This window comes from Cercospora beticola, chromosome 4, assembly GCF_033473495.1.
Source record: "Cercospora beticola chromosome 4, complete sequence".
In the NCBI taxonomy this organism is placed as follows: Eukaryota; Fungi; Ascomycota; class Dothideomycetes; order Mycosphaerellales; family Mycosphaerellaceae; genus Cercospora; species Cercospora beticola.
Genome location: NC_088938.1, coordinates 2129082 through 2154661, shown reverse-complemented (window position 1 = coordinate 2154661; position 25580 = coordinate 2129082). Strand labels below are relative to the sequence as shown.

At 54.1% G+C, this 25580-nt stretch overlaps 9 protein-coding genes across 9 annotated transcripts; 7 read left to right on the top strand and 2 right to left on the bottom strand.

Annotated features, from left to right (window-relative positions):
• Positions 1 to 250: 250 nt before the first annotated feature.
• Positions 251 to 2531, top strand: RHO25_006482 (uncharacterized protein; the record flags this gene model as incomplete). The annotated part of the gene is made up of 3 exons (XM_023597307.2): positions 251 to 775; positions 827 to 1832; positions 2101 to 2531. 3 exons carry the CDS (start codon positions 251 to 253, stop codon positions 2529 to 2531), a joined length of 1962 nt encoding a protein of 653 aa, XP_023452561.1.
• Positions 2532 to 3074: 543 nt separating this feature from the next.
• Positions 3075 to 6711, top strand: RHO25_006481 (uncharacterized protein; the record flags this gene model as incomplete). Its single annotated transcript, XM_023597306.2, has 6 exons — positions 3075 to 3244; positions 3399 to 3483; positions 3542 to 3715; positions 3767 to 3955; positions 4074 to 6306; positions 6362 to 6711. The coding sequence occupies 6 exons, from the start codon at positions 3075 to 3077 to the stop codon at positions 6709 to 6711; spliced, it is 3201 nt and encodes a 1066-aa protein (XP_023452562.1).
• A 1126-nt stretch (positions 6712 to 7837) lies between these two features.
• Positions 7838 to 8430, bottom strand: RPL31 (60S ribosomal protein eL31; the record flags this gene model as incomplete). Its single annotated transcript, XM_023597305.2, has 3 exons — positions 7838 to 8047; positions 8123 to 8197; positions 8329 to 8430. 3 exons carry the CDS (start codon positions 8428 to 8430, stop codon positions 7838 to 7840), a joined length of 387 nt encoding a protein of 128 aa, XP_023452563.1.
• A 300-nt stretch (positions 8431 to 8730) lies between these two features.
• RHO25_006479 (uncharacterized protein) lies at positions 8731 to 10596 on the top strand (the record flags this gene model as incomplete). The annotated part of the gene is made up of 1 exon (XM_023597304.2): positions 8731 to 10596. One exon carries the CDS (start codon positions 8731 to 8733, stop codon positions 10594 to 10596), a length of 1866 nt encoding a protein of 621 aa, XP_023452564.1.
• A 1183-nt stretch (positions 10597 to 11779) lies between these two features.
• RHO25_006478 (uncharacterized protein) lies at positions 11780 to 13244 on the top strand (the record flags this gene model as incomplete). The annotated part of the gene is made up of 2 exons (XM_023597303.2): positions 11780 to 13024; positions 13074 to 13244. 2 exons carry the CDS (start codon positions 11780 to 11782, stop codon positions 13242 to 13244), a joined length of 1416 nt encoding a protein of 471 aa, XP_023452556.1.
• Positions 13245 to 15864: 2620 nt separating this feature from the next.
• Positions 15865 to 17388, top strand: RHO25_006477 (uncharacterized protein; the record flags this gene model as incomplete). The annotated part of the gene is made up of 1 exon (XM_023597302.2): positions 15865 to 17388. One exon carries the CDS (start codon positions 15865 to 15867, stop codon positions 17386 to 17388), a length of 1524 nt encoding a protein of 507 aa, XP_023452557.2.
• Positions 17389 to 18512: 1124 nt separating this feature from the next.
• On the top strand, positions 18513 to 20678 carry RHO25_006476 (uncharacterized protein; the record flags this gene model as incomplete). The annotated part of the gene is made up of 1 exon (XM_065602791.1): positions 18513 to 20678. The coding sequence occupies one exon, from the start codon at positions 18513 to 18515 to the stop codon at positions 20676 to 20678; it is 2166 nt and encodes a 721-aa protein (XP_065458863.1).
• A 482-nt stretch (positions 20679 to 21160) lies between these two features.
• On the bottom strand, positions 21161 to 22199 carry RHO25_006475 (uncharacterized protein; the record flags this gene model as incomplete). Its single annotated transcript, XM_023597299.2, has 2 exons — positions 21161 to 21666; positions 21743 to 22199. The coding sequence occupies 2 exons, from the start codon at positions 22197 to 22199 to the stop codon at positions 21161 to 21163; spliced, it is 963 nt and encodes a 320-aa protein (XP_023452560.1).
• Positions 22200 to 23035: 836 nt separating this feature from the next.
• Positions 23036 to 24512, top strand: RHO25_006474 (uncharacterized protein; the record flags this gene model as incomplete). The annotated part of the gene is made up of 2 exons (XM_023597298.2): positions 23036 to 24245; positions 24301 to 24512. The coding sequence occupies 2 exons, from the start codon at positions 23036 to 23038 to the stop codon at positions 24510 to 24512; spliced, it is 1422 nt and encodes a 473-aa protein (XP_023451827.1).
• Between the last annotated feature and the right edge of the window lie 1068 nt (positions 24513 to 25580).

Sequence of the window (25580 nt, the reverse complement as noted above, 5' to 3'; positions counted from 1 at the left end):
GCTGAATGGAGTGGTGTCACTAACGCGGTATCGATTCGAGTAGGCTGCAACTGAGCGCGCGTGCTTGACAGGGGCGCGTGGCAGTGGGCGTCGTTCCTGCCTTTGCTGGTCAACGTCTCTCGAAGAAGTGTAGTGGATCCGACGCCGTGCTTCGCTCAAATCCACCACCGCTCCTGGTCGCCTTGTTCAGCTTCTTCGGCCATTCGCTGCCTTTGCCTACTGGGTCAGGCTCTCAGCACAGAATAACGCTATGACCTCTCGAGATCCTCATCGCGAGCGCGCCTTCCGAACTGTTCTGTTGGACGTCAAAGCCAGCCACGAGAATGAGGACGGACGCTATGAAGATTTGGCGGCCCAGCTTGACAGTCTGGACACGTTGATCAGGGAGCACGACTTGAAAATCAAGCCCCAACGCCAGGAGATCTGCACTCCCGATGCGAAAAAGCTCAGACAGTGGATTAACAATGCATTCGGAGGCTTCAGGATCTTCACGGAGCCAATGCAGGTGCTGAGTGTTGCACAGAAGAAGCTGTACTTTGGTGATCCCCTGCCTGAGCCGCATTCGCCGCGGGAGCTGAATTCAGAGGAGCGGAGGACTAGACAGCAGGCATCCAGGGAATCGTCACGACCGTCGCCCATCAATCCAAGTAAATTGTCGAACAGTAGAGCTACAAGCTGGAGCCCCCACATCGTATCTCCTGCTGGAAACGTGAACATCAAGTCGCGTCCCAACGGAGGCCAGAAGATGCAACCGACAAAAATTCGAAGGAGAGGGGTGAGTCGTGGAAACAGCAACCCCGACGTCAATCCCTAACCACATTTCCAGACCACTGGCCTCGCAGCGAGCTCAAAGGTGAGCTACGACGTCTCGCGCGAGATCCCCAATTCTCAAAGTGGCAACACTTCCTCGGATGAGCGTGACAGTGCTGCGAAAGTCAAGAGCACCGAAGTCGTCGATCTGTCTGCTGATGCAGCCAACAAATCATCGGCATCTTCACTACACAAGGACAAAAACCGAACAGTCCCAATCCTAGGACTAAAACGCAACGCAGAAGAGACACTCGAGAGTGAGGTGAGCCGAGGAAGCAAGAAACGCGTAGGTGACAAGGATGAGCAGTCCCGTGTCAATGACACAAGACTCGATGACCTTTGCTCTGCAGGGAAGCAAAGCGCAGATACTAGTCTCCAAGTCACGGAACAATGGGTATCGAAGGAAAGCGACGTCTTCGACAAGCAAGCAGAGCATGCTACTGAAGAGCAGCATGGTTCCACGAGCCGTGGGACGCACCACAAGGCAGATGGGGTCCGCGCGCTCGACGAACGGAGTTCTACCACAGCACACGCCCATGCCGAGAGTGGACCACAGTCTGGAGATAACGGATTGGCGATCAATAGCCAAGAGAGCCTTCCGGAGATGTCAAGCTATGGGAGAAGTATGCCAAGTGAGACACAAACTTTTGTCGACCGAGACACATCGAATGGTGCCCCCAAGCCCGTGTGCCAGCTAGTTGTGCAAGGTATTGGTGCTGCTGTGCCGGGCTCCGAAGACGATAGCGGCAGGGGAGCTGCCACGTTCCGACCTAAATTGGCGGAAGGCCCCAAAGCACCACAGCAGTTGGTTCCGGATCCGGTCTTAACAACAATTGACCTCGACGCTGGGCTCAGGTATCCTGCCAACCTTCGTTTGGTTGATGACCTGAAACAGCGAGTGACTGCGACCGTATCCGCTATACGTGGAATAGCGTCGACCATCGTCATAGGTTGTGACCTGCTAGAAACTCCTCCTAGTTTGATGACAGACCCCGATGGGAACACGGAACGTTTGTACAGACGTATGTTTTCAGCCGACGAAACGTCTTGGAATAGCAATGCGATGCTATTTCTCGGCGAAGGAGAAAATACCGCGGAAAACCTCCTTTGCGGGCTGATTGGTGCCTCTTTGTATGATCGGATCTGGTCCCAACCAGTTCCGTGGCAAACACCTCGAAATTTCCTGTCCTCATGGCGCGATGCCATGCCCATCGCAAATCGACTGCAACGTTCAGCGGGAGATAGTAAGCTGCGTCTATGTTGTGCGTGGTCCAAGCTGATATCTTGCAGAGCTGTCACTCGAACATCTGATCTTGCAAATTGGTGCAGACAGACTGAAAGACAACAGCGACTTCGACAGGGAGGAAATCCAGCCACGTGCCAAAGAACACGCAGAGTCCCTGTTCATGTCCATCATTCCGCAATTGAGGCATATGAACACCAAGCTGAAGATCTCAAGCCCACAGCGCGACAAGGTACTGCGGTCGTTGGCAGGCGTTTTCGCGGACTCACTGAAGCTGCGAGGCCGTCTGGACGCTGCCACTGCCGACTACCAATATTATTGGCTATGCAGCGGAACGGAATTTGAAAAGTCGCGAATGCAGGAACTGCGTGGATATGACGAGGGAGGTGTGGAGAGGGCAATGGCGTGCATCTTTCCTGGTATTGGAGTCAAGGACAAAGGCACAGTCCTGGTCAAGGCCCAAGTGTACGGCCTCTGAGAGCCTGCTCGTCATGCCAGACTTGGGAACGGGCGAGAATGGTATTCTACAGCGAAGAGGTGGACTAGATGTATGACCGCCGAATGAATTGGCTCCCGCAGGTATGGGCTTCGCACGAGGGTTGCTAATGGCTCTACATCTTCATGGCCAGGACTTCAGGTTTCGTGCCGGGAAGTGGCCTAGAGCACAAGGAGAGGTAGCACTGCTACGGTAGTATGGGCCAAAGTTCGGTTCGCACGATCTTGCATGTGATGTAGCATTGTCCCGATGGGTGAGCAGGTCGAGTGGTCGTGGTGTCTGGAATAATCACGCTATCGTGCAGCACGCTGCAGGTGGACCTCGCAGTAGCAGCGGAACGATCCCGAGATGGTGCATGCACGTGGGCGATCCATTCGTCGAGTGTGTTTGTTGACGGCGCCTGGTCAAATTTGACGTCGGTCGCGCTGCACGGCGGCAAGTTGCTTTGACGTCGCCGCCGTGCGCACGAGGGGCGCGTGAAAGTCAATAGCGTAGTGGGGCTGGGTTGATGAGGACGTTTTGGTGATGACTACCGCTCTTTTCCACCACTGCCAGTCCGACACCCGCCGCGACACGCCCTCTGACTTGCCGTCGAGGCAGACACCTGCCGATCATGAATGTCATCTGAGAGACGCGCCTCACCTCGCCATGTCGACCGACCACCACCCGAACTTCCTCCAGAACACCAGCTTCAAGTAGCCGTCGTGCCTTGCGGACACCTGCTTGAACCGCACCGCACGCCGCGACCACACCGCACGTTCCCTCTCCGACCATGTACGTCTCATTTGGTGGCAACGGTGGACCAGCAGATGGACAAGAGCGCACGTGCTGATAGACGGGCCATGTCAGGAAGTTCGGCAAGCACATCCAGAAGCGACAGCTTGACATACCCGAGTATGCGGCCAGCTTCGTGGACTACAAGGCGCTCAAGAAGGTAGGAGGAGAAGGACAGATGAACAGAAGAACAGGGACATCGCTCATATTTGTTCTAGCTCATCAAGAAGCTGAGCGCCACGCCTGTTCTCGCGGCTCTGCACCAAGGTCCCAATGGCGAGCCGTTGCAGGATTCACAGGCATCGCTACAAGCGAACAAGGCTACTTTCTTCTTCAGACTTGAACGCGAGCTTGAGAAGGTCAACACTTTCTACCTGCAGAAAGAAGCCGAGGTCGGCAAGCCCAGCGATTGATCAAACCCGAATCTTCTGACGACAATCCAGTTGAAACTTCGACTGCGAACACTGCTCGACAAGAAGCGAGGCGTACAACATCGTGCTACCCCAGCATCCAAGCTGTCCTCGACCTATGTCACATTAGACGAAGGCTTCCGACTGTTCAGCAATGACTTGGACAAGCTACAACAATTCGTCGAGGTTAACCAAACAGCGTTCTCCAAGATCCTGAAGAAGGTGTTTATTTTCGTACACTACGCCTTGGGTTGAGCTAACTTATGGCAGTGGGACAAAACCTCAAAGGTGCTTCATGTCTAGCGTGTTTGCTCCTGTTGACTTACTGACGTGATGACAGTCGCGAACGAAAGAGCTCTATCTCTCTCGAGCTGTCGACGTGCAACCGTGTTTCAATCGAGATGTGATCAGCGACTTATCAGATCAAGCTACCACCGGCTTGCTCGAGTTGCAAGCATGGGCAGAAGGTGAGAAGATTGCATACACACCGGCTGTTGAGCTCGAAAACCGAGTACAGCCATCAGCTCAAGACGAGGAGGTCGACAACCAGGTTTTCCAGGCCATCAACGCCGGCAATGTGGGCCTCGTCCGTGAATGGTCGTCTCGCGTAGCAGCCAGTCCGGAGGCTGCTGAGCGCATAAGCCGGATCTTCTTGACCACTGTCAATCATGCCGCACCCGCTGCACAGGAGGTGCTCTATGCCACAGGACTGGTGGACTTTAATTTTGCAGATTCGATCAACGAGCGCAATTGCATACACGAGGCTGCCGTCTGTGGAAAGGCAGACGTACTAAAGGCAGCTCTTGCCAATAATGCCAACATTCGAGCACCGGATGTGTATGGACGTCTGCCCCTCCACTACGCATGTATGCATGGTCGGGTCGATATGATCAGAGTCTTGGTCGCAGCCGCACCTGATACAGTGGACTCCAGAGATCTCGACCATTTCACGCCCCTTATACACGGGATTGTGCATTCTCAACTGGGATCTGTCCAGGAAATGCTGCAAGTTGGCGCCATCGTCAATCAGACCAGCAGCACGAGCCACATCCCGCTGAATTTGGCTTGTCAGTATGGATCGGCCCAGATTGTTCAACAGATCCTGCGTTTCCGGCCTCAAATCCTCCCTGATGCGGAAGGGCTGTATCCTCAGCACCTGGTGGCTCGCTTTGGCGGTGATACGCAGATCCTCCAGATGCTGAAAGAATACGGCGTGGATATGGATCAGCCCGACAAGTTGTATCAATGGACGCCAATCTTTCACGCTGCGAGCGAAGGACATTTGGAGTGCCTGCGGCAATTGCTTGACTTCCACGTTGACCCTGCCGCGCTGGATGAGAAAGATCTCAACGCAATGTATTATGCCGCCTGGGAAGGAAAGCTGGATTGCATGCAACTTCTCGTGCAAGCTGGGGCTGCTTCCGGAGCCATTTCTGCGAGAGACCCGATGGACTTGCAGCCAGTGCCAGGAGAGCCGCCGCCATTGACCATCGCAGCAACCCCCACTCAAGCACATCCCGACGCTGAGAACATTCCCTCTCTCGAGCTGCCACCGCCGATCATCCCACTGCGACGATACGGGCACAATTTCTTGGATACCACAAAAACTTTCATTCAGCTATCGTTTGGCGAGAAAGAGGGTGAAGCAATCGAGTTCTATGGAGACAGCAAATATCCAGCAGCACGCCTGACGATATCATCCAAATCGTCGGACCTCATCCCACGCAATCTCCCATTGCCCATACAGGATGACATGAAGAATCTCTCGTTCCAGATTGAGGACCTTGACAACTTCAGCATTGATTTCGACATTTTCCCCACCTTTGGAAGTAAGGTCATTGCCCGTGCAGCAGCTTCGAGTCGTGTCTTCACAGGCAAGGCAAGCAGCTCTGGGGACTGGCATCTCGAACTATTCGACCCGCGACTACGGGCCATAGGCAGGGTCAGCTTCCATTACCAAGTTGTGACACCGTTCCATGGGATTCCGCTTGAGATCACCCATTTCGCAACATACTGGAAGGCCACCAGCCAGGTTGAGAATCATCCAAGCAATTTGATCACTGGAAGCAGCTTGTCTGGTGACTTTTTGCGGCTATTTGTGCAGGTGACCGCTGATGGCGTGCCTGTGCTTTACAATAACTGGTCGCTACCGAGCAGTCGCAACGACTTGGTCAGCAGATTGACGTATCAAGAATTTCGAGATCAGGCAATCCAGGCTGGTTTGGGGAAAGGTGTGATCAAGGATCTTGTCAGTGCCGGCATTGATCGCGACAATCTTGCTGCAGCACAGCAGATCATCGCTCAGTCACGATGCTCGCTGGAATCTCTCCTGGCGATCTTGCCAGCAGATCTGCACTTGGAGATGCACGTCTGCTACCCCACGAGGGCCGAAGAAGAGGCGATGCGCCTTGGACCTACTCAAAACATCAACGTGGTCGTTGACGGCGTGCTCAAGGTCGTGTTTGATCATGCGCGGCACTTGCGCGAGCTAAACGACAGCCCGCAGAGGAGCTTCGTCTTCTCAAGCTACAACCCAGACGTTTGCATAGCGTTGAACTGGAAGCAGCCGAATTGTGAGTATTGACCCATGAGCTGGCACTTCGCAGAAATCATAGCTAACTCGGACAGATCCCGTCCTTCTCTGCAACGAGCTCGGCGTGGCGCCTGAGATCAACGGCGATGCTGTGCTCAACTCGAACATAGTCACTAATTGTGGCCGGCGGGATATGAGCATCAAAGAGTCTGTCCGCATTGCACAGTCGAACAATTTCATGGGCTTGATCTGCACATCACGGTTGCTTGATCTCGTACCTTCGCTGGTATCTAGCGTGAAGGAAGCCGGACTGGTCCTCATGTCCGACTACAGCAATGATCGCGCACGCACTCGGCAACCGAGCATATTGAGCCTCCCCAAAGGCGCTGACGGATTGCTACTGAATAATGCCGTCCTTCGCTTCAAGGACCAAATCGAACAGTAGACGGCGAACCACGACAACATGTCTGAAGAGCATGCCATTTGAGGGTATTAGGTCATCTCAGCGAGGCGTTCACGGGTCGGGCTAGATTGCATGACATTGGTGAATGGTCTTTCAGGACCATGATGATAAAGACGCCCCTCGCGGAGATTCGTAGTCGCATTTCGTGGTTCTGCTCCAACAGCTCGCGCGCGACACATATTCGCCATCGCCTAATACTTGACATGATACCAAACAGGAAAGACTGGGCTGAATGATGCCTTCTCAAAAAGTTACTTCCAACACATTGACGTTTCGCATTCCATTTTATTCTCCGTACCGAATGTGGTTACAGATGTCTGTCGTTAGAAAAATGGCAAGGTTCCCGCGCGTTCGATTGTGTGAAGTCCGGCTACGCATTGTGATAAGAGTATTAAGCTCCAAAATCATTCTTGTTTAGAACTTCTGAAGTTACTGGCGTGCGATATGTTTTTGGCTGCGACATATAATGATATTTCCAGCCATTTGGTAAATGCGAGTCAGATGTGATGGTTTCGGAGAATTTGGAATTCGGATGGAAGAGGCATGAAACGAGGTTGGTATAACGAGTTTCCAATATCGGACACGAGTATGTGTAGCTCGAGCCCATGACTGTGGGTATATGTCATGCGCGTGTGGAGGGTTCGAAACGCCTGCATGCGCGTCTCGGTGCTGAAGGCCTCAGTCCCTGGCACAAGTGGTCATGCAGTCGTGCAAGATGTGCTGTCGAGCACAACTTAGCACAGAGATGAGCCCATGGAGTACAGTTGAGTGGAAGGTATCTATCAAGAGCCATGTCGGCCCACGAATTGGCGGCGAGTGGCATCGCGAGATCAATATTGAGGATGAAACCAATTCACGATGTGATGAACGGCAGGCTTTTCTTTCAATTGATTGTCATAGAGACGTACTTTTCACTCGTAATGCTAGAGTGCCATGTACTCTGCCCTTAACCGCGACTGCGTTTCCGCTCGTGTTGAGCAGGCTGGCCGTTCTAGCAGAGGGTATCCTCATCCATCCAATGTAACGCCTTGCTCTGAATGTAGAAAAGAGAAGCCACTGTTCATCATGTCCTTATTGTCCTTGCATCCATCGGAGCCTACCGAGCGATCTATTGCTGGTCCTCAACGACGGCGGTCAGGAGACCCTTGGGGTTCTTGACGTTGACGGCCTGGACGTAGGAGTAGAGCTTCTCCTTGGCGCCCTCCTCGTCGTTACGCTTACGGCTGATGCGGACACGGAGGCGGAAAGGGACGCCCTTGATGCCGGACTCCCAGACCTTCTTGTTCAACTGAGGGTCGAGGCGGACGTCGGAGGTACCCTGTGGAGGAGAGTGTTAGCGAGCAATTCTTGATTGAAAGTGACAACATATCCATTGAAGCGGAAATGTACGTACCATAGCCTTCTCAGCGAAAGCGCGGATCTCCTTGATAGCACGAGGAGCTCTCTTCTTGAAGCTGACGCCGTGGACCTTTCAAGTATGTTAGACGTATGCTCTTGTCTCAGTCTTCCGTCCAATGCCCTTCACTCTGTACACCCGTCTTTCGACAAAGAGTGTACAGAGATCCCGGCCATCCGTGGACTTCATCAAACTGAACGTACTCTCTTGTGGAGGTGGATGGTGTATTCGCGCGCGACGACATCCTCGATGGCGGAGCGGCCGCTCTTGCCCGCGGGCTTCTTGGTCTGGGTCTTGGAAGACATGGCGAGAGGTGAGGAGATGCGACGGGCGGATCGAGAGAGGTTCGTTGGGTGATGTGGTCGTCGACGTCGTCTTCGAAGTTTCACGCACCAGAGCTCTTTGCGAAAAGTCTGGGTTTGTGGGAAGGGCTTGGCTCTCGCGCTAGTGTGCATAAGCTGAGCACAAGCGAGCACAAGTGCGCACGGGTCACATGCACAAAACAGTTCACGCTTGTTGCCGCATGCATCATCTCGTCGTCGCTCTCTGTACCGCGCCTCTCACGCCTCGACCACCACTCCCGCCATCATTCTTCCCATGTGGCGATGCGCAGAGCAGTGATCCAGAACCTGCGTGCGTTCCGCCGTCCTACGCCGCGCTCTGCTCTCAAGAAACTCCGAATCAGTCCCCAGAATGCCAACCAGCTGCGATCAATAGCCAGTGGACGCACGGCCCAGCCGCTGCAGTCGTCGATGCGCCTTTCGCGCAAATACTCCATCCCTGCCGCGGTGGGCATTGGCGCCGCCGCTCTATACTACGGGTACGAACAGCGATCGCAGTCCTTATCGCAGCCAGCAAATGTCTCGCCAGTGTCTAGTGCTCTGAGTGGCAGCCAGGGGAGATCATATTCGACATCATCTACAGCAACAGCGCAATCAACAGCGGCAGATCTAGCAACAGGTGCACTCGCTCAGGATTCAGTAGTGCCAGAGGCAGTGAGGAAGGCATTGATTGTGGAGCAGGGCCAACTCTTCACGGCTCAGATTCCTGCGGATCAGCCCATCAGCAAAGAGACGGATTTCTCAGGGAGGAAGGTGTTGGAGATGCTCACTCCAGAACAGGCCACAGCCAAGCTTCGGACGAACGAGGAAAGCTACTTGGTTGGTCGAGGAGAGGGCGTAGTCCGCTATGATGTGGTGCAGATACCCAGTAACGACCCAATTGAGGATGATCATGTTGAGAAGATCGTAGAAGTGCCCAATACTACAGCTGCGGCACCGGATGGGAAGACGAGCTCAGATTGGATGTTTTGGGGTGTGTTCGACGGTCACTCAGGCTGGACGACTTCCGCGAAATTGCGACAGACACTCGTTTCATACGTTGCTCGCGAGCTGAATGCGACTTACAAGTCTGCTCTGCAAGATCCGAAGATCAACTTCCCTGCCGCGGACGCCATCGATGCTGCTATCAAGAAGGGCTTTGTCAAACTTGATAACGAGATCACACACGAATCTGTGCAGAAAGTGCTGAAGGCGCAGTCCAAGGTCGTCGCAGCTGAAATTCTTGCGCCTGCCCTATCAGGGTCGTGCGCTCTTCTCTCGTTTTACGATTCAAAGTCGAAAGAGCTGCGCGTGGCATGCACAGGCGATTCGAGGGCGGTGCTGGGTAGACGGGGAGGCAGCGGGAAATGGACAGCCACAGCACTCTCCATCGATCAGACTGGAGGCACACCTTCGGAAGATGCTCGCCTCAGAGCAGAACATCCTGGTGAGCCATATGTGACCATGAACGGACGTATCCTTGGTGGTCTGGAGCCAAGCAGAGCATTTGGAGACGCAGTATACAAATGGTCAGCCGAGACACAGGAGAAGATGAAGAGACAGTTCTTCGGTCGTTCGCCTAGCAAGCACTTGAAGACGCCGCCATATGTGACTGCCGAACCTGTTATCACGAGGACGAAGATCGAGCCTGCAAACGGCGATTTCGTAGTCATGGCCACAGACGGCTTGTGGGAGATGCTCACGAACGAGGAGGTCGTTGGCCTCGTTGGACAATGGCTTGAGACGCAAGCTTCAGCCACTGCGAAGGGTTCAAGCAATGGATGGCTACAGTCGTGGTTCAGCAGCCAGAAAAGCTCACTACCCATCGAGCACCACGATCAAGGCGACGGGTCAGGTCAGCGTGCTCCTGTGCGCCAACAGCAATGGGGCATCCCATCGGGCGAGCAGAGATTCGTGGTTGAGGATAAGAATGCAGCGACACATCTCGTGCGTAACGCGCTTGGCGGCAAAGACCAGGACACGCTCTCGGCGCTTCTCACCTTGCCTTCGCCCTACAGCCGGAGATATCGCGATGACTTGACTGTACAAGTCATCTTCTTCGGCGAGGGTCAGGGCAATGGCAAAGTCGAGCTCAACAAGGAAGCATCAGCCACTGCTAACGGTCCTGCTGGTGTGAAGGCCAAGCTCTAGGAGAATTACGTGCATTATCTGCAAGATGTCGTCTGTCCAAAAGCACTCTACACCAAACTGCAGCATCGGAGCCACGGCTTTTTCTCTGACTTATATTGGTGGAATCTAGCAGAATGGCGAATCGGGCCATTGTCGATGGGTCGATGGGATCGTTTCTCCCGTGCTGTGAAGAGATAGTACCAGCACTGGAAGCGATGGCCCCTAGACTTGGAGCTGCATATGCGGCAATTGATTGCTTCGAGGGCAAGAGGAAGAGCGGAAGCAGTAGGGACTGTCGATCCAATGGCAGCGCGGTTTCAGTTTACTTCATGGCCTGAACTTGTTGCATAGCGTGGCGCGACAGGAGTTGGGCAGAGACTATCGTCGGATAGAAGGACGATTGTCGTCCGTGTGAATTTGTAACATTAGTTTACGGCAGTTGAGTCGGTGATGAGTTCGAAACACCGCCGCTCTTGAATGGGAGAATACAGAATCTACTTCAACGTAATCATGCGTTCCACCCTCACTTCCCATCGATGACTGAACGATACACGCATCATCTCTTGCTCTTCGTATCGAAGCACTTCTCATGCGGCTCTCGATGGATTAACGTTGGCTTTCTGCAGCTTACCTTGCCTTGTTCGTTGGCCTGCTCATGGAGCTGACCTTGAACACCCGCTGCTCTTGCGATGTGTTGGTGAAGTTTGACGTGCAGACCGCCTAGGGCAAGGATATGGGTGGCATGCTCCGTGATCAGGTTGAAAGTGTATGTGTGATGTGACTGTCCCTGCGTTTGGTGGTTTCATTTCATTGTCTGTCAGAAATTTCTTCATTGGGAATGGATATGCTGTTCTCATGAATGTTGCCTTTGTGGGATCAATGTGGTTAGGTAGGAGATGGAGTGTCCAGGCTGGGGTGCTCTGGTGAAGCTCCAGGGAGGTTGAGCTCTTGCTTGTCGGAAAGCGAATTCGCGGTCGAAGGTGCCGCATCTTACATGCGTGTATCACGCTGCTGGCGGTGCTGGACTTGCATCAAGTCCGCTGCTCGTGCTGCTCGATTGCGCGGGTTGTTCTTGCATGTGAAGGCTTCAGTCCGGAGGCAAGACCGACATTAGGCTCCCGACGAAGTGCTGGCAGGTGCGCACGCGTCAACTTCGAGCCGCTCTTTCACACGCGTCAATCGCGATCCTCTCCGCCGCGAACTCATGTGCATTGCATCCAGAACAAGGATCACACGTCTTGTCGGGAGCTTCTGTCCTGCCCGCGCTCACGTCACCGCTCGAATGGCTTCGCTCAAGCGCAGCGCCACAGTAGACCGGGACATCTCACCTCCACCAAGTAAGCGGAAAGTAGTGACTGGGACTACGAGCAAAGCAATCTCGAACTTCTTCAAGCCCGCATCGCAGAAAGAACCAGAGAAGATCAAGTTTCACGATGTCAACGGCAGCTTACTTGTTGGGCGGTATGAAGGCGCTACCACCATTACAAGACCCAAACCAGTAAAGGTCGCAGCGTTTGACCTGGACAGCACACTGATAGTCACGAAGTCGGGATTGCAATTCTCGAAAGGTCCAGATGACTGGCAGTGGTGGCACTCAACAGTACCGGGCAAGCTGAAGGAGCTCAACGCGGACGGCTATGCTGTGGTCATCATTAGCAACCAGAGCCGAATTGTCCTGAAGCCCGAGCCCAAGAAAGCAGGTGACATGAAGAGTCTGAGCAACTTCAAAGCAAAAGTGACAGCGGTCATGAATGTGCTCGAGCTCCCGATAACGATCTACGCGGCAACACAAAAGGACAACTACAGAAAACCGCGCACAGGCATGTGGGATCAGCTGCTGCATGACTACGGACTCAACGATGCCGCTGAAATCGACCTTGCAAATTGCATTTTCGTTGGGGACGCTGCAGGTCGTGAAGGGGACAAAGCTGCAAAAGTACGCAAGGATCATTCGTGCTCGGATCGAGACTGGGCGGCAAACATAGGCATACCGTTCCAGACTCCGGAGGAGTATTTCCTAGGTGAGGCACCAAAACCATTCGTGAGATCCTTTGATCCAGCGGCCTACCTCGAACCGAGATTGGACTCGCAAACAGATCTGAGCCCCATTGTATTCACCAAGAAGAATGATGTGGAACTTGTGCTGTTCTGTGGCTCGCCAGGGGCAGGCAAGTCCACATTCTACTGGCAACACATGGAGACGCTGGGGTATCAACGTGTCAATCAGGACATTCTCAAAACGCGTGACAAGTGCGTGAAAGTGGCAACACAGCATCTCGAGGACAAGAAAGCTGTCGTGGTGGATAACACGAACGCAGACATCGAGACGAGAGCAGTCTGGATACAGCTTGCGAAGAGGCTACAAGTGCCGATTCGCCTAGTTCACTTCACAGCACCAGCGAAGCTCTGCGAGCACAACGACACCCTGCGTTCACTGTCTGACGGCCTTGTGCGTCAATCTGCATCTGCTACAACGTGACATGCTGACCGATCCATAGGTGAACCCGGAGAATCGAACAATTCTGCCGGCGATGGCGTTTTCCGGCTTTCAAGGTCGCTACCGCGAACCAAAGGTCGAGGAAGGCTTTGACGACATCACCAAAGTCGACTTTACCTTCAGAGGAACGGAAGAGCAGAAGGCCCGTTGGCGGAAGTATTGGGCATCGTGAAGCATGTGAAATGCCGAGGACCTTCTCGCGATCAATCGAATCGGATCCGTTCGACTGAAGTTCGCCAAATTTTGATGGGGATTTCGTTGATGAGTAGTGGATTGCTAGGGAATCCGTCGCGTAACCTCACTGGCGGACTCGGATGCGGCTCGCTCAACACGTGCTTGGCCAGTCACGTTTGCGCATCGGCTTCCAAGCGTCGACAAACATAGAAAAGTGCCATGTGTCATGGCCCGTATCGCTACCAGAGTGACGAAGCCCGGAACTCTGTCGGCTCACTGGCGATGCGGTCACAGCGCCGGCCGGCAGCGTTGCCAGAAGCTGTGTTCCGCTTGCAACCAGGTTTTGGTGGTGCGCGTCGCTGGCACGACGGGCGCGGCGCACACCACGATCGCGGCAGCTCGATGAATTCGGCGATCTTATAGCAGCAGTCGTGAAGCGCGAACGCATTTTACAAAAGCATGGTGACCATCGACGATTCGAATGACTACGTGAAGTCGAGCGACGGTGACAGCGAGCACGACACCCGAACTCACGTGCAAGGCGGTCTGACGGCAGTTGCTACCGTTTGTGATCATCGCCGACGTTTGTTCCTGAGCAGTACCGGTTCCCTGGAGCCAGGGCCAGGCTTGTTTGCAAATGCAACTTGGCAGCGTTGAGCGAGAGCAGGCAGTATCGCTGTTCGTTGTCACGCTCTATGCAGCCCTATCATTGTACCTGCGCGAACGCAACACTCAAAACATCCAAGCAACGCCTTTTGTTGACCATCACCGTTTGGATGCAGAATAGCTGACGAGTGGGAGGGCGGACCGCACGCGTCCTGCATGCAGGCTTATGCTGACGCAGTGACATGACTTGCCAGCGCAACTGCGCTAGAACGACAACGCTTCCAGCTTTTTTGTCGGAAGTGCGAAGCCAGCGACTCAGAGCAGAGTTTTCGAAATAGATCGCATTTTGTCAATAAATCTTGATGACGAGAGCAACGCTCATTCGAGAGTCGAAGGAAGAGGCTCCAGTGGCCCGGTGGGAAAAAAGTCTGAAATCGAAATGCCCCGCAGCGAACTTTTTCCTCGCTTGCAAGACCTTTTTCGACCGCAGGCATCGCATGCCTTGCTTTGGCCAAGCGCTGTCGTGTCTGTCCACCACTCAACGGACGAGGTCGGGACAGTTGATGTTGAGGACATTGCGGCTGACATGCGTGAAGATCACGAGATGGACATCTGCAATCAATATCGTGTTGGATCACCACTTTGTGCCAGCAATGCACAATGATCTTGCTACAGCATCTGTGTGCTGCGAGAAAGGTTGTGGCTGATCTCAAAAAGACGAGCGGCTGGCACAGTGGCACACGGCTGGCGACTTCCTTCCGCTCAGCTGCCGTGCAATCCCAGCCGATATGCAGAGTGGTTACACGCATTGTGCGAGTGACAGGCATTCAGCTGCTGGCCCAGGTTCACCGCAGCTTTTCCCTACATGTAAACGAGCTTCAAAATTCCCCACGACCCGATTCTGGCCAGCCGTGCCAGCAAAAAGCTGTCAGGTGGACGGTTTACAGCGTGGCACAACAGGTGTAGCAGGTGTGAAGGTGCCGAATGACAGGTTGTCAACGATCGACCAGACTTGTGTTGACGCCGGCGCGGTAGAACTAACTAGGCTGTGACGATCAAAACGTGGACTGCTGGACTGCTACAACAGCGGCGTGACGACAAGCGCTGCCTGCCTGCCACGATGGCTGCTGCTTGGGACCCTGGTGGTGCTCGGTGCAGGCTGTGCAGGCGATGATGTGTCCCTCCCCACGGAATAATCTCGTGCTGTGGAGCTGTGAACGGTCGAGAAGCAGGTCTCTTTTCTCATCGGATCAAATCAGGAAGAGGAACGTCGGCTGCTGGACGGCCTGTCCAGGAAGTCCTGCGCTAGTTGCACCCATGGCTGCCGTCTGCTGTCTGCTGCTGCTGCAAGGCCTGGACAATTTGGATTGCTGCGGCGTGTTTGATGTGGGAGCAAAAGTGCTCCTGTACCTGCAGTTCCCGCAGGTCGCAGAATGGATGCGTCACTCTTCAACACTCGCCTGCTGGGCGTGGTGGTGGGCTTGCCGGGCATCGGGCGTGACGAAGGAGCCACCGCTCGGTACGCTATGCTTGCCGCGCTAGGTGTGCGTCGGACCATCTCCCACCTCGCCGGGCTAGCTCAAAACCAAAATCTTCCCGCTTCCATTCCCCAATCAGCTCGTGTTTTTGTCCGCGCCGGTGCACATCTCTGGTTTTCTTCCTCACTACACTTCTTCGTTCGACATCTGACGTGCCTCGCATCCATTCGTGTCTGGCTGACCGCCGCGACCAGGCACAGAAGCACAGTGTTGGCATCGCGCCCAAGACGAGGACCTGACCAATCTGGACCGAGCAACATCCTAAGCGTCGAGTCGTGGCCAGCGCAGCAGCGAACCTTTCGGGATCAGTTTGAAACCAACCTACCACCGCAGCACCGGATAGCCATCAACAACCACTATGCCTCGTGTCTGCGCGTTATAGGTCCCAGTGACGCGACGTCGAAGTACAACATGAGCCGCACACGCAGTCTTTCGTTTCCCAGGCTCAACACTTCGCAACTGTCCGAGGACGCCATGGGGCCCTTCTTGCCCTCGCCCACTCATTCGCGCGACTCTTCTGGAGAGTCGGAATACTCTTTCCCTCCGACTCCAACCTTTTCCTCGCGCGGCCACAATCGCTACCCCAGCTCAACATCATCACTCGTTACCAATCCGGATTCCCCGGCCAACCCGCAGAAAACAACACTGCACGATCTCGTGGAAGAACCCGCCGAGCGCGACGATCAACAATGGGATTTTGTTGAATCAAGACGCGATTCACTGTGCATTTGCGACACTCCCTTCTGTTACCACCGAGAACGCGAAAGTTCTCCTCATGGATCGGCATCGATCGCGGAATTAGAGTGGATTCCCGGCGACGACTACTTCGATGGCGGTTATCTACCGGGCGGCGAGAGAGAAGCAAAGCGCCGCAAATCGAACGAGAACATGACCGATAGCTTCACCTCGCGCCTCAGTCACCACTTTTCGAAACGCTTTGGTGGACACAAGTCCAATGGCTCGGTCTCGACTGTCAACCTCCGGAGTGCGCCAGCCTCTCGCTCTTCTTCTTTGCGACTTCCATCTACAAGATCCTTCACTGCACCGAATGCGCGCGAGATGCGCATTGCGAGCACTCCACAGACACCAGCAATGCGCCCATCGTTTCACGATCAACCAGCTACTCCACAGCGGTCCAGGGCGTTGTCGTCAATCACCTCCAGGCCGGTCGATATCAGCATCCCTGAACCCGAAGATGATGCATGCGAGCGACAGGAGCTCGCGACGACACCGCTTCTGCCACCAATGATGACGAATTACTTCAGTGACTCCCAGGAGGCCTTGCGATCACCTCTGACATCTCCATCGGTGGCTTCCCCGAGTGTGGTTCCATCCATGGCCAACACGCCCGTGTCAACACCCATCACACGCGGCTTCCCGACCCCGCCTTTGTCAACAAAAGGGTCGGCAGCATCGATCAACAAGCGATCCAGTCACGTCCTGCAACCGGCTTCAGAGATCCCTCACCTAGCAATCGCCGAGGAGACAGACCGCTGGGCGATCAAGCTGGGGCATGCAAACTTTCACATTTACCCTGAACCTTACCTACCTGAAGTTTGTGACGCACAGAACTGCCGGCAATTGCGGGACGACTGGGAGTCAGCTCGTGTCGAGTTCATGCGACAGGCTGCGCGCGTCAGCGACAACCACGGGATAACCTCGCAAATTTACAAGCTCACCGAAGAGAAGTGGGCAGAGATTGATGCCACTTGGCGCGCAAACTATGAAATGGCAAACGCGCAAGCTCGAGCAAGCGGCGAGAACCCCGTTGTGCAACCGCTGGCCGAGACGCAAGCGCTACAGAAGATGCCATCACTCCAAGATCCCACGCAGCCTTCCAAATTCCCGGTTGTGGAAGAAGCTGACATTGTTGGCCCGATGGTGCAGTATGCCAAGATTCAACATCGCCGACAACCTTCTAAGAAGTCTTCCTTCCTCAAGATCTTCACCGACCCAGCTTCCCTGCTGGGCAAACCAACATTCGGTCTGCAGCGATGACAGCGGTGGCGAGACCATTCATCCCTTGGCCACGCTACTGCTACTAGCGAGACCGAAACTATAACCTTTTCTTTGTTGTAACACGAGAGCACGATACGAATTTTATGACCTGATGATCCTCACGCAACGCGTAGAGAAAATGGGTGGGAATAGCGAGCGCGGCGTCTTGAGGACTGGAAAATAGGAGCACGGAATAATGCTCCTCTGAAAAAGGCGGCGTTGCGGTCTTGAGTTGAAGCGCGGGCGTGCGCTTCCTCGACGAATGGGCGGTACTGGTTTCTCGGGATACCCAATTTTGCTTTCCATGTGCGGCACGATCATTCTGCCGGCACTGCTGTGTTGAAGGGGCGAGTCTGCTTGTCAGACGCTTGCAGTCCTGGAGCGGCGAACATGTTTTACTGAACACTATTCGAGATGAGAAGAGAGTAGAGATATGACGCCGCCTGTCGCGAGACTCGTGGCGGCGTCTCCAATGTCAAATGTATATGAACAACTCAGCAGAATCCTCATATGCTGGACCCCTCATCAGCCACATCATACCTTCACCTCCATTTCGCCAGAACAGGTAGGTCCGCGAGCTGTGATGGGGCTTTGCACCCTCTTTCGTCGCAGCTCCACTGCAAATCTTGGCCGACAAGGATGCCACACCTCTCCTTCGCATCATTCGGCGTCATACCGGAGACGTTTCAGCCTGTTTATCAACAGAACCGCCCACAACAATGACGCTTGCCACGACATCGCGAAGCAGCGCGTGCTCGCACTGCTTGCGCAATATGGTCCCAGGTTATCAACACCTTACACAAAACCTGGCCTGATATACCGCGGGCTCCACAGAACGATTGGAGAGAAGTGGCTGGTATGAAGGCGACTTCGTCATCACGCAAGATTCGTTTGCGGATCTCGTGTCATTGGCATGCGCAGAGCAGATGATGTTTCTTGATTGTGAGAGTGCAGTTAGACGATAGTTGGCACGAGATGGAGTGACGTGCGATGAGGTAGGTCTGGTGCTTTGTGAGGTTCGCGATTGATATATCTGCCTGCGACTGCATGCTGTAGCATTTCTTTTTCTTCACAAGCCACAGACTCGATACAATCAAAGAAGCAACACAAGGACATTCGCAAATATGGGTCTCATCAGCAAGTTGGAAGATAAGCTTTCGGGCAATAAGAGCCACAGCACAACTGAGGACCAGAAGCTCCGGGAGCAGGAGGCCAACAGCACTCGCACTCATGGAACGACGAACACCCCTCAAGGAGGTCTGACTGGAGAGGGATCGCACCTCGGACACAACACGTCGGGTAGTGGTCTGACTGGAACGTCTCACGGTACACATGGAACCACGACTGGCTCGCACAACCCATTGTCGAGCTCTAAAGATACCTATGGCAGCACCGGACATGGTACATCTACAGGTCTCACCGGAGGCTCTCACGGAACGCATGGTACCACCACCGGCTCGCATAACCCATTGTCGAGCTCTAACGACACCTATGGAAGCACCGGAACACATGGCACCACCACTGGCTCGCACAACCCATTGTCAAGCTCGACCAACACTCATGGCAGCAGCGGCATTACAGGCGGCACCCACCCACTTGTGAGTGGTGATAACAGCAGAGTTTCTGGAACCGGCATCGGAAGCAACACACACCACACTGGCACCGGCCTTGGACACAACACACACGGTAGCGGTATCACTGGAAGCTCCACTACGGGTAACGACGCCCTTGGATCAAGCCACCGTCGTGAAGCAGGAGACATTGGCTCGCGTGGCTACACCTCAGGTACACACAACACAGGTGAGCATCACGCAGGAGGGTTGAGTGGTACTTCGACAGAGAAGACAACTGCTCGTCAGCCATTCGACCCATACTCATCCAAGGGGCAAAGAATTGCAGCTGACGCTGTTGATAAAGGTACTCACGGCACTCACGGCAGCAGCCTGACCGGCCAAGACAGCCAGGACTTTGTCCCAGGCTCTCACCCAGCTGCCAATAACCCAGAGGCCATCCCCACTGCAGGAGGTCACAAGGTTGGTGGTGTCGGAGAAGGCATCGGCCACTCCAGCCACCACACTGGAGTCCACCAGACTACTGGTGACAAGGTCAAGAACGCCCTTCCCGGCCAGCACGGCAATGCTCACGATGCTTACGGCAACCCAATCAACGCTGATCGCTCGACTGGGTCTGGTCTGACGGGAGGAACTCACTCTGGTGTTGGAGGCCCAACTCACGGTTCTTCAGGTTTGACGGGCACCCACGGCAACACAGGTCTTACTGGTACCTACGGCAACACAGGCTCCAACTTCAACTCCTCTGCGCAGCCTCTCGGCCAGGACCCTAGCTTCACCGACCGACACAGCGGACCAGGTGTAGGAAATGGCCTCGCTGCAGGTGCAGCTGGCGGAGCAGGCCTTGCAGGTGCCTCTCACCACCACAACGACCCTACCCATCACTCTGGCAGTGGTCTGACCGGCAACACTCATGGCAGTGGTCTCACTGGTAACACGCACGGCAGCGGACTTACTGGTAACAACCACGGCAGCGGACTGACCGGTAACACACACGGCAGCGGCCTGACTGGCAACACCCACAGCACCGGTCTCGGCTCCAACGTTCCTGGATCAGGCTACAGCGGTGCCCACCAGGACGAATACTCCCGCGGCCAACAAGCCGCCTACCAGCAGCACCAAGGCGGTTTGGGCAACACCAGCAGCGTCCCAGGTGCCTACCCAGAAGCCGACAACCGCACCATGATGGAGAAGGCCAAAGACAAGCTCAGCAACAAGCGAACCGACTACCCAGACGACCCCACCACGGGCACGAACTACACCCAGCAAACCGGAGGTGCTCACGGCGTGACCGGCACCCACGCAGGTCAGCCAGGTTTCACCGGCTCAAACAATAACTTGTATGGCTCCCACCCTTCCTCTGGTGGCGTTGGAGGTATCACGCAAGGTGTTGATAATACGCATTTAGGTAGTCAATATCCTCCTCAGCAGCACCAGCAGCACCCAACGAGCTACGGACAGGGCGTCGGTCCTCAGCAGCAGCAGTATGAGCAACAACCGCAATACCAGCAGCAGTACCAGCAACCTCAACAGCAACATCATTCATCCCTCGGAGGAGTAGGTGCGGGATTGACGGGCGGAAACGGTCCTTCTCAACAGCACCATACCCTCGGAGGATCTGGCGCTTCCAATCAACACCACTCTGTTGAGGGACGAGGTGCAGCGTACGAGGCTGGGTTCAAGGATGCTGTTGCTGCTTTGTCGAGGCAAGGACAGTAGACTTGTATGATGGATGACACATTGAGATACCCTAATGTTGATCAGCGCAAGTGGAAGAGAAGTGTATGATTAGATGTATATTAGGCAGTACGAAATGATTTCTTACGATTTGAAACACTGCTTTCTTGCCCTTTGAATATTTGTTCGTTGTATTGATTCTGCTTTTCGGAAGGACTTCGCTTGCACTTCATGTCCCGTAGATAAGCTTGTGCGTCGGTGCAAGTTCAGCAGGGCTAACATCTGCTGCTCTACCTCGTCCATAGCTTGCGCAGATTCGAAATATCGACGAAAAAATTATCGTCATTTGATACCACAGCCGATGCCAATCGTAAATATACTGTACTTCATATACATCATAGAAAGCTCATAATCTAAACAATGCTCCATCGCGCAGGATGCTTTAAGTCGCCATGCTAATACATAAGTGATTTTTCTGAACCCAATACGCATGCTATTCCCCAATCCACTTTTCATATCCACAATTATGCAGTTCTTTTGTTTCGCCCGAAAGTGGGCAATCTCTTCTTCTCACTCGTCTCCTCCACAGCACCGTCCGACCGCGTCGTAGTCCAAGCCTTCTTACTCCCCATCCTCCTTCCCGTTCTCACATCCCTACGACTCGCGCAACAGCAGCACATGCCCAGTTGAATTGCGAAAGCCAGCACACTGGCGATAGCAGCGATCCACATGAAGACGAACATTTGTGTTCCAATGCTTGCTCGGATGTTCAATTCTGTGGCTGATGTGATGGCGTTCTGCATGATGATGAACATGACAGTTGCGATAATTGCAGCTGCGGTGGTGAGGAGGGCGGCGATGAAGGTGATGATGCTGAGAGGGAGGGAGAGCCAGCGAGTGAAGACGCTGAGGGGGAGGAGGAAGATGACGATGAAGTCGAGGATGAGACCTGTTAGGAAGAGGCCGAACATCCAGTTGGAGACGAGACGGATGAGGTCGAGGATGTCGTTGATTTCGGCGGGGAGGGCGACTGTGGGGTATATGTGTTAGCTTGTTCATGCTCCTTCCTCGTGGTGGTGACAATTAGGGAAGTGGGCTGCACTCACTGGTTGCTCCTGCCAGCAGTTGGCTCTGGACGATTGCTACGGGATTAAACCAGTAGAGGGTCTCGGGAGGGGAGCAGTTGGTCACGCCTTGACCTTCGTAACCCTCGCAGTAGTTCCATAGCCCGACGGTGTAGAAATCGTGAAGACCCAGCGACTGGGCTATACTGTTGATGAGCACGGCGTTGGGGACGCTGACAGGAATGATGTCGGAAAGATCGAGTCGGATGAACCAGATCTTGTTCAAGGTGCTGCTGATGCTCGTGTTTCCAATCTCGACCAGAATCAAGAATACCACCGAGATCAGCAGGAGGAAGGAAGAGAGGAGAGCCCAGATGAATCGCTGTCGCGTGGCTCTCTTGATTTGTGCTTTGGTGGGCTCGTAGTCGTGGGTCACTGTTCGCTCGGAGTCGGAGCCAGCATCTGCGAGACCCTCGTCTTTCTTCTTGCGTCCGAACATGTTGTCTGCTTGTCTATCTCCTCCGCACTCTCCAGCGACAGCTCCTGGACGACGACTTCAGCAGAGCCGTTCACGAAGTAGGACAGTCTCAATGGCGTGTAGTCATGGAGAAGAAATTCAAGCAGGGCGCAGGAGAGAGAATCGGGCGGGAGAGCGACTAGCCTACCGGTGGTAGCAAAGACATCATCGAACCTACGCGGGTAGGTGGCAGCAGTGCGTGGCAGAGCACGTACACACACGCGCACACCCAAAATGTTGCTGAGGAGCAGCGAAATGCGTGGCGTGCAGCAAGCGGCGACGTCAAGACCGCTCGGCGCCATCAAACTTCACCGCGCGCCAACAGGGGCTCGCGCGCTTCGGATCACAGCCCGAGCGAGCATCGTTGCGTCACTCTGTCTTACTCCGCAGCCTCAGACATCTTTTGCCTACACCATGACCGATGTCCAGCACGCCCAAATGCCTGCCTTTCATCTGCGGAATTGCAAATACTTCGACAGCGATGGCACGACGAGATTGAGCTACAGCACGATCGACTCGCCAAGACATATCTCGCCGGGATTGCGCGGCGACGGGCGAAGTATGACGAAAGTGGAGGCCACGCTGCGCCAGAAACACGACCTGCAGATCATCGTGAATAGCTGAACGGTGGCAGTAGCGCGGCTTTCGGCGCCGCTGGTGCCATGATGGAAAGGCTGTTTTGGAGCCGCAATGGTCCTGACTTTGGTGGCTTGCTGCTCATTTTCTGCCTCCGAGGAGCTCTTCCATGCTGTCTCTCTCTCATTGATTTGGTGAAGTAGCACGGCAAGGAGTTGGGCGTTGTTTGTACAGCGACAGAGATGCTTTCCAACGCCATCTGGCTGCTATGTCTGGCAGCAGCAGGAGCAAGAGCACAGGAGGAGTCGAACACGGAAACATCCTCGCCATCCACGACCAGCAGCGCATCACGGACACGAACCGGCACCGCCTCTGAGTTCTCCTTCACCAATTCGTACATCACCCTCACCGGGAGCGATGTGCCCACCTTCACCTTCACGGGCTCTCAGTACACATATCTGCTAGTCACCGGCCAGAGCACCGTCACTAGAACTGCAACCGCATCACAGACCGGGACTACGAACGGGACATCAACTTCAACCAATTCTCAGATCACGGCATCGACACGTTCGATAGAACTCACGCAGATCGGCGGCAGTGCATCCCCCACAAACGGAACTTCCAACAGCACAGCAAGCTCCACCAGTTCAGCAGCACGACCCACAAACACCGTCCCTTGCAATGGCTGGCCCGAGTTCTGCACGCGCAAGTACTCAAACATCTCCATGATCACATCCCACAACTCCGCATTCGTTGTCCCCAACAATGCCGCTTCTAACCAAGAGCTGCCCATCCTCACCCAGCTCAACGATGGAGTACGCATGCTCCAGGGTCAAGTTCACTGGGTCAACGAGACGCTTTACAACTGCCACACCTCTTGTGATCAGCTCAATGCTGGAACTTTTCAATCCGAGCTGGAGCTTATTCGCGGCTGGCTCCAAGACCATCCCTACGACGTCCTGACCATGCTCATTGGTAACAGCGACTTCACTGATGTCGAGAACTTCGTGCCCGCCTTCACCAACGCCGGCCTCCTGCCATACCTCTACGAGCCGGCTTACATCCCCCAATACCGCGAACAATGGCCAACGCTCGGAGAAATGATCCTCGGCAACAACCGACTCGTTGTCTTCATGGACTACGATGCTGACCAGTCCCGTGTCCCCTACATCTTGGACGAATTCTCTCACATCTGGGAAACTCCCTTCTCGCCCACAAACCAGTCTTTCCCCTGCGATGCCCAACGCCCGCCTGATCTCAACGAGACTCTTGCTCGAGATCAATACATGTACCTCGCCAACCACAACTTGAACGTTGCGGTCGACTTGTCAAGTATTGGGATCGCAACAGGCGACGAGGCGATCTTGATTCCGAACACAGCGGAACTGAATTTGACAAATAGTCAGGAGATTGTCTTTGGAGCTCTGGGAAAGATGAATGTTGACTGCACTCGTGAGCGGCCCCTCCGACCTCTCAGTTCCTATTTTCCGACTAACTTATCTTCTAGAACAATGGGATCGCCCACCAAACTTCATGCTCGTCGATTATTACAACTACGGTTCTCCTGAACCGGGCTCAGTCTTCCATGTCGCTGCCGCGGCGAACGGTGTTCAATATACCAGAGAATGCTGCGGACTACCAGACTCTTCCGGCACCATGGTTGAGACGAGTTTCGTCGTAATGGCAGGCGCTTTCTTGTTTACCTTGCTTCTTCTGTAAAGAGTTATCATGACTTGCATAGAGCATTAGCGTGGAGATCTTTGGTCCTTGGATATTATGGTCCGCATGAGAAATGATGAAAAAGGCGTTTTTGTACAAATTCGATGTATATTGTTCGTAGTATAGAAAGACAACAGAACGTGCGTGAAGGTGATGCATGCACGGAGCCTAGTTAGGACATTTCTTTCGCATCCAATTTCTCAATTTTCAATTTCAAGGAACTTTCCTGGAACAACAAAATCCGGCATGCCGACCAGACAGCTTTCTGTTCTCGAACCACTTTGATAGAACTGAGGTAAATGATGCCAAAGAGTTTTTGTCGATATCGTCTATGACATTGGGTTGCGAAGTGACAACCCTGTTGCCCGTCGATCATGTGGCCAAAAGGAACAGTGGAGCATCTACGTGAGGCGGTGAGGTGGGAGCTACTACACGCTTGTGATCACATGTCTCCTGTACGCGGCCGTCACGACACAGACTTGCTACTCTCCTCTCCGAGAGCAGCGTGTTCTCTGGGGCAGTGCAGTCGGCATTATAGAGGCGGGCTGATAGGGAGGCATGGGAAAGCGATACAAACCAGAGAGAATGGTGTTCTTGAACAAAAGGCATGAGAAAGTAAAATCTGCACAACATGCGATAGTGATAGTCAACTGCTTTGATTTCTCTTTCTCTCTCATCCCCTTCCTGAATTGACATGAAAGTCACTCATGGTGGACAGCTTCGCTTCTGCTGCTGCCTTCTCTCACAGTTTGATCTCTGAAACGATCATGGCAATGTTCTTCTCCTTTCGCCTCACCAAATGCGCACTCGTCTCGTGTGTGTTGTATCGGCCGTGTCTAGTAAACAGAATATTGCACTTGAAACAGCCACCTGCCTTGCAACTCCAGCATGTCCCAGAGCGCGCAGGAAAAAAAAGGTCATCAAGCTCCGAGCATTGACCATGCGCCATCTTCTCAAATTCCAAGCGCCCGCAAATGCTTCTTCCTCCCATAATCGATGCTGAAAAACGCTGCAAAGAAATGCACAGTGGCGGGTCATCTACAAATGAAACTTCTCTCTCCCTTCTTT